Source organism: Mustela erminea, chromosome X (assembly GCF_009829155.1).
Source record: "Mustela erminea isolate mMusErm1 chromosome X, mMusErm1.Pri, whole genome shotgun sequence".
Classification (NCBI taxonomy): domain Eukaryota; kingdom Metazoa; phylum Chordata; class Mammalia; order Carnivora; family Mustelidae; genus Mustela; species Mustela erminea.
Window position 1 is genome coordinate 98,942,527 of NC_045635.1, and position 19,217 is coordinate 98,961,743.

At 46.5% G+C, this 19,217-nt stretch overlaps 1 protein-coding gene across 1 annotated transcript in view; it reads left to right on the forward strand.

Annotated features, from left to right (window-relative positions):
- The first annotated feature begins 776 nt into the window (after nt 1-776).
- The window catches only part of IL13RA1 (interleukin 13 receptor subunit alpha 1), a 53,235-nt gene continuing 34,794 nt past the window's right edge, over nt 777-19,217 (forward strand). Inside the window, exons 1-4 of the mRNA XM_032329858.1 lie at nt 777-1,075; nt 7,190-7,329; nt 14,460-14,598; nt 16,855-16,975. Coding sequence (XP_032185749.1) covers nt 994-1,075; nt 7,190-7,329; nt 14,460-14,598; nt 16,855-16,975 — 482 coding nt within the window. The 5' untranslated portion in view covers nt 777-993. The remainder of the gene's footprint in view (nt 1,076-7,189; nt 7,330-14,459; nt 14,599-16,854; nt 16,976-19,217) is intronic.

Sequence of the window (19,217 nt, forward strand, 5' to 3'; positions counted from 1 at the left end):
TAAAAAAAACCCGTCTCAAGTCACCACACATACAGTAATTGGTTACAGCAGCAAGAAGAAATAGGGGTTCCCTTTCTCCTCCATCCCCAGCCTCATTGACCTTCGTAGTCACCCACTTTCTGTGTTCAACGTGTGTCCTTCTGACTCACCCTTCTGGCTCTAAACCCATGAAAAAGAAATACCTAGAAAGTTGGTTATGTGCTTTTCAGAATGCAAGTACTGGATATGTATGGCACCGTCGTTCCCATTTAACATTTTGCTCCCCACCACCACCCCCTTCTCAATATTATGTATTACCACTTTTCCAACACACCTTCCTGCCTTTCCGCCCAGCACGCCCCTGCTAAGTCCCCTCTTGGGTCTTGGGCCCGGGCCCACCCTGGGACGTGGTGTTGGGATTAGGAAGGCTGGAGTCAGAGTTTTGCAAACAGCTGCTCAGAGACGGACGACTGGGAGCCGCGTCTCGGGACTCCTTCCGGTCGGTGGCCCTGCCCCGGTGCCCGGGTTGGTGGGGGAAGGGGGATAGCTGGAGGCGGGGAAGCCCAGCCCCCCGCGACCCGGGCCCCGCAGGTCCGAGCGCACAGGCGGCGCCGGCCGGGGCTGGCGCGGGCGCGCGAAGGGCGGGACCGGCGGGCGCCTGGGCTGGGCCGCGACGTGCTCGAGGAAGTTCAGTCTGGCCAGAGCCGAGCCCGGGCTCCGGAGGGGTCGGCGCGGGGCGGCGGGGCGGCGGGGCGGCGGCGGCGTCGGGGCGGCGGCGGCGGGGCCAGGTGTGACGCGGCGCGAGGCACGGGAGGTGCGGGGGCCCGGGCGCCCCGCCCCCTCCGCCCGCGGCTCGCGGCTCGGGTTACCTGCAGCGGGTGGGCGGAGCGGCCTTTCCGGTCTGCGCCGGCCCCCAGTCTCCCGGGCGGTGGAGCCGGGAAGTGAGAGAGGGAGCGAAGGAGGCGGAGACTGCCGAGCCTCGCAGCCCGGCCGGGCTCCGACGAGAGGGGCTGCATGGCGCGGCCGGCGCGGCTCTGCGGGCTGTGGGCGCTGCTACTCTGCGCCGGCGGCGGCGGCGCGGCCGCCGCGCCCACCGGTGAGTGCGGCCGCGGGCCCGGGACGGCGACCGAGGGGGGCGGCTGGGGTCGCGGCCGAGAGGGGTCGGGGTGCTACGGCGAGGGAGGGCGCTGGGGGGCGGGGGGCGATCACCTCACGACGCTCAGTGCTCGGGGACCGCAGCCTGAGGCGCCCGGTTCGAGGGAGGGGGGCGGGAGCGACGGGGCATTTCCAGGTCGCGGGCGGCGGTGGCGGGGGTGGCTGAGCGGGACGACGACTCGCCGCCTCACTTCCCTCGCGTCGTCGGGAAGAGCCGGGGAGCTCGGGGCCCAGGCGCGGGAGAGAAGCTTGCCCGCGGTGTCGGAGGGCGGCGGGCCGAGACCCGGCCGGTCACCCGGGTGGGGATGAGGGGGCCGGGAGGCGGCGGGGTCGGCGACCGAGGTCCGGGCTAGCGGGGAATCGCCCCGGGGCTCCTTGCCTAGGACCCCGCCGGTCGAGTGCGGGTGTGGAGTTGAAAGGAGCTCCAGAAGACCCCCGTCCTCGGAGAATAAGGGACGTGAGGGTTACGGTTTCCTCTGGAGTTTGAGAAACCCGTTTGGAAACCCGGAGCAGCATCCGGGTGCACGCCTTGTTTCTTTAATGACCCTTATATTTGGAAATAATTGTCGGTTTACAGGAAAGTTGCCAGGGTACTCTCGCGGGTTCGTGTGTACCCCTCACCCTGTGCGGCAACTTTTCATTAATCAACCGGGCAGAGTTCTGCTGGGAAGAGTAGAATGACTTCCTCCCGGACAGCTCCCTGCTCCAGTGGCCTGGTCACGTTGGGTGACAACAGCAGCTCCAAATTAGAGAGCTTTTATTACCATATTGACACAAACACCCACAGTTTGCCCATTGCCTTTTCACCAGTGCGTGGTGCTTTGAAACCCAAGTTGAAATGCTGATTGGGCAATCTCGATGCCCTCTATTGATTCAGTCAACAAAACGAATGCAGTCTGCTCTGTGCCAGGTGGTGTTCTAGGGGCTGAGGATGGGGGGGGGGTGAGTGCCGCAGACGAAGCCCCTGCCCTGTACGGCGTTATTGGCAGAGGCCTCCGGGGGCGGGGGGAGGCGGGAAGTAAAATATCAGGTATGTCAGATGGCGCCAAGTACAATCGAGAAAAACGAAGCGGAGAAGGGGTTTGCCATTATAAATAGGGTGAAGCGGGAAGCCTTTACTGAAAGGTGGCATTTAGAGTGGAGGCCACAGGCAGGTTTGAGGTTTCCAGTTAATAATTATTCAAGCGTCTGCGTTGTTTAGCCTTGAGCCAGGCTCTGGGGGTTCGTGGAGAACCTTAGAGGGTACATCCTAACCCTTGCTGCCCCCCGCACCTGCCTCCAGTTCAGGTGGGGGCGGGGATCGGAGTCTTATAACCATATGTGGAAGCTCAGTCCAAAGAAAGGAAGGGACTGGTTGAGGGTCACCCCACTCATTAAGGGTCCTGATTTTCACCGTCCTGCAGCAGCACCTTCCCTCCTACAGACACACACACACACACACACACACACCTGAAACAACAGCTGGCCTTCTAGATCATCCCCTGCCACCCCCACTTAATCACATTTTGTCTCAGCGGTTCATTGCGAACTTGGTAACTTAGAATACAGAACCTCTTTTCCCATTAGAAATACTGAGAGACTCGCAAGGAGATATGGTGAAGGAAAAACAAAACAAAATGGGACTTAAGTTTTCATGCTCTGACATTTCCCAGCTGTGGAGCTCTGGGCTGATCATTTCCCTGTGCTCACGTGGCAGTTTTGTGATCCGTAAATTCCGAGGGCCCTTCCTAGCTCTAAGCTTCTCGGTGTTCATAAATATGATTCGGTTACTGGCTTTGTTTAGTGTCTTCAGGCTGCTGGGCCATGTGGTGCCATGAGTTAATAACCACAACTAGCATTTATATACTGTTTAAGATACTTTGTGCAGGGCAGTGTTCTGAGTTTTTCCATTTATGTTGTTTCATTTCATCTTTACACAAAACCTATGCTGTAGGCACTGCTGTGAGTCCCCACTTTGTACATGAGGTAGCTGAGGCATGGTGAGGTTCAGAGCCTTGCTCCAGGTCTCGTGGGGTACGTGGTGTGACTCCAGAGGTCACGCTCTTTACCATGGTATTCAGTGCCTCCCTCTGTCGAAGGGAGGGGGGGTCCTTAGCTGGGAGAGGAGCTGAGCACATCCCAGAGCTGCAGGGCAGGACTGGTTGGGACCCCTGAATGGTTGTATAAGGTCATCAGTTTTGAAGTGATTGATTGTGTATTGGAGACTCGCTTTATAATTGCCATGGCATGTGGTCCAAACTCTAAGCTCTGTAGGCATCCAGAAGAGGGAGAGCTGTGAGGGCTGGCAGTTGCATGGAAGTGGTAAAAACTTGAGCTAGACCTTCAGGATGGGGGGAATCTGAGTGGGTGGAGAAGTTCTTCCTAGGTGGGGGAGACTAGCAGGAGCCTGGACGCAGGAGTGTGGGGGAGAGGGTCTTGCTCCCTCTGTGGGCAATGAGCAGCCCGGCTGGGCAGGAGGGTGCATTGGCAAAGTCAGTCCAGGCAGAAGAGTGTCATTTGCCCTTGAAGGCCCTAGTGGGGCACAGTGTGGGGGAAATGACAGCAGAGGAGAAGCAAGCATGGAGACTCACCTGGGTGACAGGAATCGCTGGAGTATAAAGCTACACGGGGCTCTGGGGTTGAAGATGTCCCCTAGACAGATGTGTTGTGAATACCTCCTGTCCAGGGCTGTGATTTAACTGGTGTCAGCCTGCCTCACGGGGCCCAGCAGAGCACTCTGGTGTGGTTGGAATGATTAAGAGAGTCGTTACAAGAAGAAAGGGATAGACATTGATGACTGACTAGATGTAAGGGAAGGAGGCGGTGACTCATATATGACTGTGATTTCCTTAACTTTTCCGGGAATAGGCATGCCTCTGCCAGCTCCTGGGGTGGAATAGGAGAGAGCAAAAACGAATCGCTAAGCAACACGCCTTATTAGAAAGAGCACGGTCTGTGTCCTAAGTAGAATGGGGTGCTGTGCTAGGTAACTGTACAGACTCACTTGAGGGCTGAAGTTGAGTCGGGGGGGGGTGTGGGGAGGGGTGACCCACTTGAGTTCCTCCCGCCTGCCCATTCCCCTTTCTGAAGGCAATGATCAACCTTTAAGAAGTAGTTGAAATTCGATGTCTGACTTGTTCTGTCCCACAGACGGGTCCATTTCACAGACAACCAAAGCAACTGTTGAAAGCTGTTTTGTTTCTTCAAAAAGAAAGTAGATAGCTAACATTGACATAGCACTCGCTCGGCCCCGGCACTGTTTGGAGCATTTTATCTGTATTGACTCATTTCATCCTCACAATGACCCTTTTCTGATGGGTTATTATTTTCATGCTTGTGTTGTACCTAAGGAAACTAGAGCAGAGGGAGGAGGTTAAGTAACTTGCCACCTACTACGTAGCAGAGCTGGGACAGGAACTCGGGCTGTCGGGCTCCAGAGTCCATGCTCTTAGTCCTGCACTGTACTGAGATTATATTATGTCTCACACATGAGGAACTGTCAGAGATCTTTAGAAGTACAGTCACCACTTATATATGTATATATCTCAGTGTGTCATACATATATACACATGTATTCATACATATCTAAACTTTGGAGACTATATTTTAACTTTCCAGATGTGTGTGTCTGTGCACGCGCTTGTGTGTGAGTGTATTTTAAAGTATAAGAAGTAGAAAAATCTCAAGGGAAATGGAAAGAACCATTAGGCAGAAAAAAAAGATGGCAGTTAGCCATAAGTAGCCTAAAAATGCAAACCAATTAGAAGATTTAACTAAAAGACACTTCAGAACAGGTGGAGAAAAATAAACCCACTGGAGAGATTAGGAATCATGCGGCCCATTGTTCTAGCAAAATACTGAAGTTAAAAAGTAGATTTTATAAGTAGCCTTGAAAATTGAAGTGTGATTTATGTGAACCATAAATAGGTAGTATTTTTTTTAAATCAGGGCTTTAATTTTTGTGCGGGGATGGGAAGGTAGAACATCAGCAAGTTTGCTGCGCTCTGTTTCTGGAAAGTGCAGAATAAGGCCGATAAGGCTAAAGTAGATTATAGTCTTCAGGAGGAACAAAGTTTTTATTTTTCTATTGTTTATGTATTTATTTGTTTATTTTAAGATTTATTTGAGAGAGACAGAGAAAGGGAGGGGGTGGGAGGGAAGGGCAGAGAGAGAGGGAGAGAGAATCTCCAGCAGACTCCATGCTGAGAGGGGAGCCCATGACGGGGCTCTATCTCACGACCCTGAAATCACAACCTGAGCTGAAACTGAGTCTGGCTCTCAGCGGACTGAGCCACACAGCTGCCCCGGCACAAAGGTTTTATTAAGGGCTCTGTAGTTGACGAATGATTTGTCTTCAAAAGTTTCATCCATGTGATGTTAGAAAGACCAAAATGGAGTAGCTGTACTCGCCAGTCATCGCTTCGAATCCTCGCGTTAGCCCTGTTGCCAGAGCCATCGGGGCTTCCAGACAAGAAGAGCTGGGTTCTGATGCAGTGCAGTAGGAATTTTCTGCTCCTCCCCATAGTTGGGCCTTTGGTCAGCCTTGTGGAAAAACTAATGGGGGAAGAGTCGGGAAAGAGGGAATGAGTATGGAGAGTCCAGGGAGGGTCTTTGCAGGCTACTATGAATACAACTGACCTTTGGGGAAATGCCAACTATGTAATGCCTCTGGGGCTCCTGTTTGGGGACAAAAGGCATTTTTTGTCCCGTTAAAGAGGAAGATAATGGTATAAGTAGTTACGGATTATGTGAGAGGCCCAGTGCCCTCCAGAGTAGTGGCACAGAGTATAAGATACAACTCTGCGGGTTGACAAATTAAGACAACTATGGCCCATAAGTAATTCCTAATGATTACATTTGCAACGTTGGACTATTTGGAGGGATTGGTTTTTCTTTTTTAACTCATTTAATAAACTTCATTTTGGAATAATTTTTAATTTACAGAGAATTTGCCAAGATAGGACAGAGAGCCCCTGTATGGTCCTCATCCAGTTTCTGGGGAACGATTCTGGTATTTCTGGTCACTGGGGCTGTCGACAAAGTTTGAAATGATGTTTCATTCCCCCAACCCCTACTCTTTGCCTTTCCCTGTTTTTGGCAAGCATTAAAACTCCTTTCACTGATGATAGAGCTGGTCCAAAATAATAGGGTCACTAAATATTTTGGTAGAGGCAGTGGTGGGTTTTCTCCAAATGAAACACATTTTTAAGACACTGGTTCAGTTTCTCCTCCTCTCTCTTCCCTCTTCAGATTAATCAAAGCTACAGTCCCAGCTGTGTAGTGTCAGACCTCAGGGGAGCAACAAGAACTATTCAATCTTCCTCAGTACTTCTTCGGAAAAGTTATAACAACAGTTAGCCAGGTCATGTTAGCAAGCACGATGAAAGATGTGCTGCTTGAACTCGCCCGCGGAGCTGCGGAGATTGAAGTGGCTGTGTCGAGTGAGGTGTCGATCCCAGGCATAGGGAACCCCAAACTCCTGCAGGAGGGAAAGGGAAATTTAAGACCATACTCTTCCCTTTGTCCACACTCCAGCAGGTAGTTAAGAATGCGGCCTTGGGGGGTGCCTGGGTGGCTCAGTTGTTGCACGTCTGCCTTCGGCTAGGGTCATGATCCCAGGGTCCTGGGATCAAACCCCGCAGTGGGCTCCCTGCACATCGGGAAGCCTGCTTCTTCTTCTCCCACTTCCCCTACTTGTGTTCCCTCTCTCGCTGTGTCTCCCTGTCAAATTAAAAAAAAAATCTTAAAAAAAAATGTGGCCTTGGAGGCACTTTCTGGGTATGTATCCTGGCTTTGCCGTTTATGAGCTATGGGACATGGGGCAAGTGACTCAGTGTTCTTGTCCTCAGTCACGTCATCTTTAAGATGAGCTGATAGTTGTGACGAGTTGTGACGGTTGTGACGAGCCAGTGGATTAGTGGGGAGAGTACTTAGAACGGTGCCTGGCTCAATAAATTCTAGGCTGTTGTTAGTTTTATTCTTCTTGGCATCCAGGACTAGGAGGAATGGCTTTCATGGCCTACTGAAAACGCTGGCTGATGTTGATAAATTTATTTCTTGCGCTTGATTTGAGCAGAAACCCAGCCACCTGTGACGAATTTGAGTGTTTCTGTTGAAAACCTCTGCACGGTCATATGGACATGGGATCCTCCTGAAGGAGCCAGCCCGAATTGCACCTTACGGTATTTTAGTCACTTTGACAACAAGCAGGATAAGGTGAGTGTTCTAGAACGTATTGTACTGATGAGGTAAAGTGAACACTGAACTGGAGCCAAGAATAAACGGAATTCTAATCTTACTTCAATGTGGGAATTTTGTTTTGGGTCGTGTCCCAATTTTACCTGGGAAAATGACTATGAAAAGATTGTTGTTAAAAAAAAAAGCTGAACATTTGAACATTTGAAAATATTTGCTCATTATCTGATAATCAGATGCAATGAGATTACTTTGTTAGGAAATGCCAGATATCTTTTATCCACTAGGCACTCAACAAACAATTATGTGAAAATGTGTTCCTGTGTTCCTGCCTGTCGCCTTGTATGCAGACCATGTGTTCACTGTCTTGCTAACGACATGCACACAGATATGCAAGAACCATGCGAACACCCGAGTGAATGGCCACATGGCAAGTGAGAAAGTAAGACGTCCGGGGCAGATAGGGTTGACTAGGTTTCCCGATGCCCGACGAAAAATGAGGGGAACGTTCAGCCTTCCCACTTAGATATGGACAGCTGGCGCAAGTGAATTTTTGTTAACAGGATTGGATCATTTCAGATTCTTTTTTTTTTTTTTGTAGATTCTTTATGATAGTCTTATTCAACGGAATTTTCGCTCAGGCCTAATCAGCTTGCATCCCGTTCTCTTCGACAGTTTCTTCAAAGCATCAGATCATCTGTCCATATATCTTTATGCCTTCTTTCAGTGAGGGGGGAGGTCAGGGACATTTGGGGTTGAATTTGTCCAGAATCATGAGGAAGCTGAATGAGAAGTTGATATTAGTGACAGGGCTTTGCCTCCGTGAATCAGGTTCATGCACCTCGGTGGCACGGAGAGTCAGAACTGGGTTCTAGTTGGTGGACCACTCAGCTGTCTGTTTGTCCTGGGCAAATTACCTAACCTCTCTGAGCCTCAGTTTCCTGCTGTGTAAAGTATGGCTGTACTCACTTCCCTGGCTTCCTGGGACATGACAAATAACATATGTGAAAGCTTAATAAATTGAGGATGGAAAAAGTTCTTCCTTTGGAGGGAAACTTGCTAATCTGCCATTCGTGCCCCTTTCCTGCTGAAGTGCTCATTATAGCTCAGGTGTTCACTGATGAAGAACTGAGGCTACTCAGAAGTATTTGCATTTTATTTATTTTTGTAAAGATTTATTTATTTATTTTATAGAGAGAGTGCAGTGGGGGTGCTCACAGGGAGAGGGAGAGAGAATCCTCAAGCAGACTCCCCAGTGAGCATGGACAAACAGGGGCCTCAATCCCAGGACCCTAAGATCATGACCTGAGCCAAAATCAAGAGTCAGCCGTTTAACCAACCGAGCCACCCAGGTGCCCCAGAAGTATTTGCATTTTAAAGGAGGTTCTCTAAACCCAAATAGACTTTTTTCTAGAGAAGGCGTACAGATGGCCAACAGACATGTGAAAAGATGCTTAATATCACTCACCGTTGGGGAAATACAAATCAAAACCACAATTAGACAAATCACCTAGCAGTATCTACTAGGTCAGGATGGCTAGTATTAAAAAGACGAGAAATATCAGGGCATCTGGCTGGCTCAGTCAGTGGAGTATGCAAGTCTTGATCTCGGGGTTGTAAGTTTGAGCCCCACATTGGCTGTAGAGATTATTTAATAACAAAATCTTAAGTGTTGGCAAGGATGTGGAGACAAGGGAACCCTCTTGCACTATTGTTGGGAATGTAAATTGGTATAGCCACTATGGAAAACAATAATGGAGGTTCCTTAAAAAATTAAAAAAAAAATTAAAAATAGAACTGCCTTATGATCTAGCAATTCCACTTCTGGGTATATACCTGAAGAAAATGAAAACACTCATTCAAAAAGATACATGAAGCCCTATATTTATTGCAGCATCATTTACAATGGCTGATTTGTAATAGCTAAGGGATAGAAGCAATGATCTAAGTGTCCATTGATAGATGAATGGATAAAGAAGTTGTGGTATATATATATATATATACGTATATATATGTGTGTATATATATATATATATAATTACTCAGCCTTAAAAAATAATGAAATGTGGCCACTTGTGACACCATGGATGGAACCAGAGACAAATACCATATGATTGCACTCTTGTGGAGTCAAAAAAATAAACAAACAAAATCAAACAGAAACAGATTCATAGATATGGAGAACAAACTGATGGTTGCTGAGGATTGGGGGGGAATGGGTAAAGTACGTGAAGGGAATTAAGTCATACAGACTTTCAGTTTTAAAATAAATTTTAAGTCATGGAGATGAAAAGTGCAGCATAGGGAATATAGCCAATAATTTCATAATAACTGTGTGGTGACAGATGGTAACTAGACTTACTGTGGGGATCACTGAGTAAGGTATGTAAATGTGGAATCACTATGTTGTACACTGGAAATGACTATCACGTTATTGGTCAACTATACTTCAATTAAAAAAAAGCAAATGGGCGCCTGGGTGGCTCAGTGGGTTAAAGCCTCTGCTTTTGGCTCAGGTCATGATCTCAGGGTCCTGGGATCGAGTCCCGAGTTGGGCTGTCTGCTCAGCAGGGAGCCTGCCTCCCCCCTCTCTGCCTACTTGTGATCTCTCTCCCTCTCTCTGTCAAAGAAGTAAATAAGATCTTTAAAAAAAAAAAGCAAACAAACAAGAAAAAAGAGATGCTCTCAGTGCAGAAGACTGTAATACTTTCAGGAGTTGAGTTCCCCTTTTTAAACTGTTGGCTTCCTCTTATTCCTAAAGAGGGAGGGGCTGTAGGCATTTGGATTCTTGGTGGCAACTTTCCTAGTTCAGCCTTGAGAAATTCTAGGAAAGACCTTTAAGTGCTTCGCCTAAGTATCTCGTTGAAACTGAGGAGAGGTCACCTTTGTTTCCTAACAGGTCCATATTCACTAGCCAGCTGTACATACCTGAGGATCGATCGGGGAGACATGGTGGTGGTCTAGCCTAGAAATGGGGCTCATTCCGCAGTGTAGACACAGACATTTAGAGTTGAAAGTGACTTTAGGAGGCAATGGAATTAGACAGCATTGGGTTTGAACACTTGTCTCTTCCCCTTTCGGAGGTGTGTGACCCTGAGCAAGTCACTTAACCTCTCTGAGCCTTCATTTCCTTGTTTGTGAAATGCTGGGGTAGGACCTACGTTGTGTGAGTGGTGCATGTGTTCAAGGAGATGGTGTTCGTAATGCACCTGACACCACATCAACATTCAGTCACTGTCAGCTTTTAAAATTATTATTATTGTTAGGTTGAACCATATGACCTAATCACATGAAATTGTTGCTTCTTTAGGTCATATGGTTCAACCTAATATTACCTTCCGTTTTGCCGCTGAAGAGACCAGATGGAGACCACAAAGGGTGACCTCTGCCTAAGGCCTGCTCCTTTATATTCCAGCCATGTGACGGTGTTGATGGCTGTGGTAATGGCCATCCTGCTGCCCTCCTGGTGAACATGGATTATCCCTTGTAAGCGGGGATGGGAGATTTCCTGGCCAGCCTTTTGAAGTTTATAACCCTGAGGCTGACAGTGAACGGCAGGAGTGATCTCCCTCTCCCCTCTCCATCCTTCAGACAAAGCATTAGCATCGTCAGACAAAACTGGGGTGCATATGCCCTTTGAAGCATGTTGAAGGAGTGGCTTTGGCATAGTTTGTACATGTTGGGGGGCTTTGGTGACTGTCTAAAGATCATAAGTTGCTAAGTGAAATAAACCCTTGAGGTTGTTTTCAGTCTTTAGACTGAAGGATCATTAACATAGGAGCTGGGGATTCACAGATGATTTTTCTAAGAATACAGGCTCAGTTTTAAGTGGCTGCCCTCCACCATTGTTTTAGCAGTATCTACTAGTTTCCCAATCTGGCAAGTAGAAGGAGGATCTGGCATCAAGTTTTGTTTTTGTTTTTGTTTTCTCGGCTTGGTGTTGTTAAAAGAATGTTGATTTATGTGCTTTGGCGTCAGATTAGATCTCTTTCATCACCCAGAGATAGCAAGTCTCACTAGGTGAATAAATTACAAAGCTGTTGTTCCATCCAGACATCCAGAGGGGCAGAAGCTGAGGCCCACGCTCTTTTTCTACTGAGAAAGGAATCTGGAATTGGGAAAGGTGTGATCCAGCCAAATGCACGTTGTTCCTGAGGGGAGGGTCCAGTTCAGGACGCTGGCTTTGGTTTTTGATAAATTTTCAAATAAGCCCAGATTCCCCAAGGGGTGGAGCAGAATGTCGTCCTACAGCAGCTACCAGGGGAGTGAGTCACCGCCTCCGAAAGTCACGAAAGTCACGTGGGAGCTGTCCCTGCAACCTCGTTGGGATCCGAGGGGAGGGATTTAGTTTCTTGTCTGATAGAGATGTGCTGGGGTTTCTACTTTTTTCATGCCAACTTAATATTGTTTACCTTAAACTTTGAAAGAGTTTTTTGTTTTTTTAAAGATTTTTATGTATTTGAGAGAGAGAGAGAGAGAGCACAAGCAGGGGGAGCGGCAAAGGGAGAGGGAGAAGCAGGCTCCCTGCTGAGCAGGGAGCCCAATGCAGGGCTCCATCCCAGGACTCTGAGATCATGACCTGAGCCGAAGGCAGAGGCTTAACCAACTCAGCCACCCAGGCGCCCCTGAAAGAGATTTTTAAAAATTACTTTGTTTTTCTCCCTATGAACTCTTTCCTGAGTTGTTATTTATATGCCCTCAAGGACAAGGTTCAGATTAAGTACATTAAGTATTTTTTTAACTTAAAAAATTCGATTATAATAAAAATCTTTGCTTAATAAAATTCCTCAGCCTTCTCACTGGAACAATATCTAATATACTAAGAGAACTGGGGTTTTTCCCATGATGATTCTGATTTATGGCATTTAACCATACATGTTCCACCTGGTTTATTCAAAAGACAGACAGGAATTATCTTCCAAACAGGAATTATCGAGGATCCTTGAGTCAGGGTGGCTCCTTTTGAGGTATATAGGACTCGGGCTTGGTAAAATTGTGATCTTGGTGAAATTTGCACTTGGAACTTTCATGCCACCGTTACCATGATCCTGGGGCTGGCCTTCGCTTTCACAGGCTGAGAACCCCCATTTCCCTAGCACACATTCATCTCTCAAGGGCCAATTCCTTAATTTGGCACAAGAACGATCACGGTGAAAAAACATTCTAGAAAGCTTTCTGTTGGCATAACTGGTGTGTTCCTTCCCTGTAGGCAGCAACTATGTAGAAAACCAGACGATAAGTAGGTTTCCTGTGAAGGAATCAGAAATTAGTTGTGAAAATGTACTTGGCTAAGAGTAGCTAGAGGTCTCACTGAAGGTAGGTATAGCTTTGCCGGGACAGAAGTATTCAGTGTCCATGGGGCCAAATCCTCCTCTTTTCTCCCTGCCAGAAGTTTGCTTACATACATACCCTTCTTTGTCTTTTCTTCAGGGCTGACCAGCTGGCTCCCTTTTCAGAGTGCGGTCTTGCTTGGGCCTACGAGCTATTCAGTTTCTCTAACTTGATTTTTGTGTGTGTCTTTGTTATGATTGATTAGTTGTTGGTCTGCTAGCTGTCTGTCTGAGGGCACCCTTACTTCTTGGGTTTGGGGGTATGTCACAGCGGCCCTCATGCTGGCTGGCCGCAGGCGAGGGAAATGGCTGAGTAGCTCCTTAGGGGGCAGATAGAAGTAAATTTGACAAATTTTCCACTTCAAGGCCATCAGCACGTATCTAAAAGGAAATGCTGTCTCCAACTTGAGTCAGAAACCATTGCAAAACAGGAAGCTCCTTGGAGCTCTGATTAAAAGCAGCTTCATTCTTAATTATTCCAACTCTTTTCAGATTGGGAGATGTTAATTTCCTTAACAGCCCTCTAATCTCATTATTCTGAATCGTAATGCCCAGATTTGTGACTTACATCTGTATGCTGTCTAAAAGTCCGCTTTCTGTAGCTCCACAAGCACATCTACTTTACAGAGTAAGGGTGTGGTGTGCTCAGTGCGTGTAGCATCTCTTGAAATCTCTATGCTTGTGCGAGAGAGTCAGAAGGGTCAAACGGTACAGAAAGATGTTTAATGAAAACTCTCTCTTTAGTCCCTCAGGCCCTCCTTTCCTTTCTGTCGTCACAGGTGACCAGGATTACTGGATTCTTTTTTTTTTTTTTTAATTTTTCTAACCCTTCTCATTTCTCTTTCTTTCTTTCTTTCTTTTTTTTTTTTTTTAAAGATTTTACTTATTTATTTGACAGACAGAGATCATAAGTAGACAGAGAGGCAGGCAGAGAGAGAGGAAGGGAAGCAGGCTCCCTGCTGAGCAGAGAGCCTGATGTGGGGCTCGATTCCAGGACCCTGGGATCATGACCTGAGCCGAAGGCAGAGGCTTTAACCCACTGAGCCACCTAGGCACCCCAGGATTACTGGATTCTTAAAGAGTTTGTATCTTGATCTTGATAATATACTGCATCTAGTTAGGAAGTGGATTTTTTTAAAAAAGATTTATTTATTCATTTTTAGAGAGAGGGAGCGTAGGGAGGATGGGCAAAGGGAGAGGGAGAGAGAAACCCAAGCAGGCTCTGTGCTGAGTGCAGAGCCCAATTCCAGGCTCGATCTCATGACCCTAAGATCACAACCTGAGCCGAAACCAAGAGCTGGACACTTAACTGACTGCACCACCCAGGCACCCCTAGGAATTGAGTTTTGATAATCTTATTGTGTTACCTTTAACATTTTAGACAGTTGATGTGTGAGCATGGTAGGTTTATAGGCAAATGTCATGAGGTTTATACATTTAAAATGTGGGAATTTGTCTTTTCTCTCTCCTGGGGTTTCTCAATGGTGGTACCACTGACATTTGGTGCAAGATGATTCTTTGCTGTGGGGGGAGGCAAAGCTGTCCTGGGCACCGAGCCATGTTCAGCAGCATCCTTGGCCTCTATGTACTATAGGCCAATGGCAGTGCCTTCCTAAGTTGTGACAGCCCAGCATGTTCCCCAGGATGGGGGGAGCGGAGAGAGCAAAATCACCGTGGGTTGATAGTCACTGACCATTGCCATCTGATAACCTTCCTTTTTTTCTTTTTTAAAACACATTTGAACATGCTGATGTTTTATTACCTACCTGTATTGCTGTATGTTTCCTAGAGCAATGCCTTTTTACAATTTCCTAACCTTAGAAAATTGCTCCTGAAACCCATCGTTCCAAAGAAGTACCCCTGAACGAGAGGATTTGTCTGCAAGTGGGGTCCCAGTGCAGCACCAGTGAAAGTGACAATCCTAGCATTTTGGTGGAGAAGTGCACCCCGCCCCCGGAAGGTAACAACCAAAAGCACTGTTTGTTGGTACTTTGGGGGATAAAGGCAAATTATCCATGTGTTTATGTTCAGTGTTTGTTAATTCATTCAGTTTTCAAATATTTGCTGAGTCTGATTAGTTCTAGGCACGTGTATATTAGGTGATAAATACAAGGATGTCCCTGCCTTCGAGGTGCTCAGGGCTTGAATAACTGTGCCTCAGAGTTCTATAGCATGTAATAATTTGGCATGTAATATACACACATATACACCCTCCCCTAAGTTGAGCCTCAGAAGCTTATCTTGTGAAGCGAGCAAGGCATGGATTATCACCCTGATCCATTTCATGAGGAAGAAGGGATCAAGTAGGTTGCTCTAGGCTTTCAGATTACAGGTCCAGTGCCTTAAAGAAACCCAAAGTACTATCTTCCTCATTTGATAGAAAGATTAGCTTGATATGCAAGATATAGTTGGAGAAAGATGTTATAAAAGGAAAATGGGCTTGCTGGCCTAGCTCCAGTTCAGGACAAGCCCTAGGGAAAGCTTTCACATGGTCAGGTTAGTCATTTCATTGCCCCCCTCCTTTCTGCCTGACACCTAGTTCCTTCTAGCACTTGGGCTGCTTGCAGGGAAGAGCTTATCCTGGTGAAGGGCAGGACTCCTGGAGCCCAGATGTCCGAGAGTCTCAGCTCTGCCAGTGAACAGCTGCGTGACCTTTAGCAGATGACTTAGCCCTTACCCACTTCACTTTCCTCATCTATAAAATGGGGTTGATGATAGTTCCTGCCTCCTGGGACTGTTGAAAGGATTACGGAAGTCAGTATGTGTGAGGTGCTTAGAATAGTACCCGGCAAAGAGTAAATGCTGGGTACATCTCATCTATGAATTCCAGTTCACTCCTTGTTTGGAGGGGTCCCATCTCCCAATTCCAAACCTCAGCACTATGTGGCCTGTTCTCCAGGCCCTTCCCCCTACCTGCGTCGCACAGATCAAAAGTATATGAAGTCTCGTTTGTAAAATTATAGAATTCAGTGTTGCCATGAGGCTGGGAGCCTGGTTTAAAACAACTTACCTCCCCTACTCTCATTTCTTTAGAAATTTAATAAATAATCTGAAAAGCCTAACTTGTAGTACAACAGTAAAATGGTTGAGGATGTCTCTGGACAATACCCCTTCCTGAATCCCAACATGATGCCTTAACTCAGAAGGTGTTATAACAGTAGAGACTTCAGATGATAACGATTATACAGCTCCCAAAGGCCTACTACACAGTCAGCGGCTACCAGGAGTTATATTAATGCTCACTTCCCCTCAGATTGCTTCAGGAGGAATGTTTTGTCTTTAAAACAAGCTGTGTTAGTATCGGTCAAAAGACAGGAAGGTAAATTCTAACTCAGTAGACTTGTTTTCTTTTTCTTTTTTTTTTAACTTTTTTAAAAAATTTTTTTATTTTTTATAAACATATATTTTTGTCCCCAGGGGTAGACTTGTTTTCTTTAAAGACAAGTAGAGATATGGGTTGCTTGTGTTTCCACATTCATTTAGGAATGCCGTACTCGTTTCCTGCCATGGAAATAGGATTTGACCTTGAAACGCTCTTTCCAGTTAGGAATACAAAGTTAGGGTCCCTCAGTGACAGAAAAGATAGCTTCTTGGGATCTGGAGGTGAGAAAGAAAATTAAAACAAGTTAGGTTTGGGTTTTCTCCATCCTGGTGCTTTTTTTTTTTTTTTTTAAAGATTTTTACTTATTTATTTATTTTAAAAGATTTTCATTTATTTATTTATTTATTTGACAGAGATCACAAGTAGGCAGAGGCAAGCAGAGAGAGAGAGAGAGGAGGAAGCAGGATCCCTGCTGAGCAGAGAGCCAGATGTAGGGCTCAATCTCCAGACCCTGGGATCATGACCTGAGCCAAAGGCAGAGGCTTAACCCACTGAGCCACCCAGGCACCCCTTTATTTATTTATCTGATAGAGAGAGAGATCACAAGTAGGCAGAGAGGCAGGTAGAGGGAGAAGCAGGCTTCCCGCAGAGCAGAGAGCCCAATGCAGGGCTCGATCCCAGGACCCTGAGATCATGACCAGAGCTGAAGGCAGAGGCTTAACCCACTGAGCCACCCAGGCCCCCCATCCTGGGTGCCTTCTGGGTAAAATGGGGTGAGAGATCAGGCTTTGGCTTTCTAGAAAAGCATTCTCACCATCCCTCGTGCCCCAGAGGGTTTGGTGGGTTGGTCTGACAGGGCAAGAAGCATCCTAAATCCTCGGCTGGGTCTTCTAGGTGATCCGGAGTCCGCTGTGACTGAGCTACAATGTGTCTGGCACAACCTGAGCTGCATGAAGTGTACTTGGCTCCCTGGGAGGAATGCAAGTCCCGACACCAACTATACCCTCTACTACTGGTGAGTGTGTGCGCAAGACGTGCGGGGGAGGGACCGGTCATGATGGTTTGGGGCATGCTGCGATCCAACCTACTTAAAAACCAAAACCAAGAAAAGAACAGCCTGGTTTGGGGGGCTTTATTGTTTTTTGTTTCTGTTTTTAAGATTTTCTTTACTCGTTTTGAGATTGAGAGCACAAACACACGGGGGCGGGGGCAGGGAGGGGCGGCAGAGAGAGAGAGACAGTCTCCAGCAGACTCCCCACTGAGCATGGAACCCAACTCGGGGCTGGATCTTACCACCCCGAGATCATGACCTGAGCTGAAACCAAGAGTCAGACGCTTAACCAAACTGAGCCACGCAGATGCCCCTATTTATCATTATTTTTAATTGACATATAAATTGACATACAATGTATGTTAGTTTCAGGTATGCGACATAGTGATTCAACAGTTCTTTCCATTACTCAGGGCTCAGTACAGTTGTCACCTGTCACCATACCACGTTATTACAATATGACTGACTATATTGCCTATGCTGTGCTTTTCATCTCCCTGACTTATTTATTTTATACCTGGAAGTTTGTGCCTTTTAATTCCCTTTGTCTGTTTCACCCGCCCTCCACCCACCTCCCCTCTGGCAACCACCGGTTTGTTCTCTGTATTTAAGAGTGTGTTTGTTTTTTAGATTCCACATAGAAGTGAAATCCTGTGGTATTTGTCTTTCTCTGCCTTAATTCACTTAGCACAATACCCTCTAGGTCCATCCATGGTGTTGCAATTGGCAAGAGCTCATTTTTTTATGGCCGAGTGGTATTCCATTGTGTATATATACTGCATCTTTTTACAAACCCAAGAAGATGGGCAGTTTGCTTCAGTGAAACGTGCATCTGCTTTTGGTGTCTACCTTCTAAAAATATATTTTAAAAAAAGTGAAAGTGTAGATCCACAGGATTTTGCAAAAAATGTACCGGGAGATCCCAGAGTACCCTTCATGCAGGTTCTTCCAGAGGTAACATGGCCTATAACTAGAAGGCGATATCAAAACCAGAAAGTTGCTGTGGTTCCGGTCCACCCACCTTACTCAGATTTCACCAGTGTCACATGCATTCGTGTGTGTGTATGATACGTGTATGTGTGTGTGTAGTTCCGCGTAATTGTATCACATGTGTAAATATAGGATAGTTCCCTTACCACAAGGATCCCCTGAATTGCTATTTTATGCCCATACCCTCCTCCCTTCGGCACCCCCCTCCACCTTCCCCTCCCCCAAGTCTCTAACCTCTGGCAATTACTAATCTGTTCTCCATCTCTATATTTTTGTCATTTCAAGAATGTTACTAGAGTAGACATAGCATATAACTGTTTGAGGCTGACTTTTTTTTTAAACTGTATGTAATACCCTTGAGGTCCCTCCAAGTTGTTGAATCAGTAGTTCATCTCTTCTTCTTTTTTTTTTATTCCATGGTATGGATGTGCCAGTTTGTTTAAACATTTATTCATTGAGGGATATCCTGGTTGTTTCTCATTGTTTGCAGCTATGAATAAATCTGCTGTAAATACTCATGTGCAGGTTTTAAGTGAGCATAACTTTTCATATCTCTGGAAGAAATGCCCGAGAGTACAATTGCTGGGCCACATGGTAATTGCATATTTTGTGTTATAGAAAACTGTCAAACAAATTTCTAGAGTGACTGTGCCATTTTATATTCCCACCAGCAACGTATGAGCGATTGGTATCTACCTTTAAAAAAGGAAAATGGTATTATCGCACCTGAAATGAATATAACATTGTATGTCAACTCTACATTAATAAAAAAAAAATTAAGGAACTGACAAGAAAACAACTATTAAAAAAAAAGTAGGTTAGCTCCCCACATAATAACATATCTGAAATCAGTGTGCACATCCACAAATTTTGTTAAATTTCTAAATTAATCTTCAAGCATTTCCTTTCGTTTCAAGCCTGGAGTTAATAGCCACAGAGCAAGGAAGGAAGGACCAGGTTAATCAGTTCAATTCAGTGAGATTTTATTTGGCACACATTGCGGGTAAAGCACTGAATAGGCAGCGGAGCTAAGAGACATGGTTCTTTGCTCATACAGTTTCAAACATAGAGGGGGAGAGACCACACCCAACAGTTATCTGTATAAAAATAACAGTGTATGATGGCAAGCAGAGGCACAAACTCTCTTTAGAAGCTAGGTGGTGGAGCTTGGGGGTGTGGTGGTGGTGGCAGGACACAGCTGGGAGGCTTGGATGAA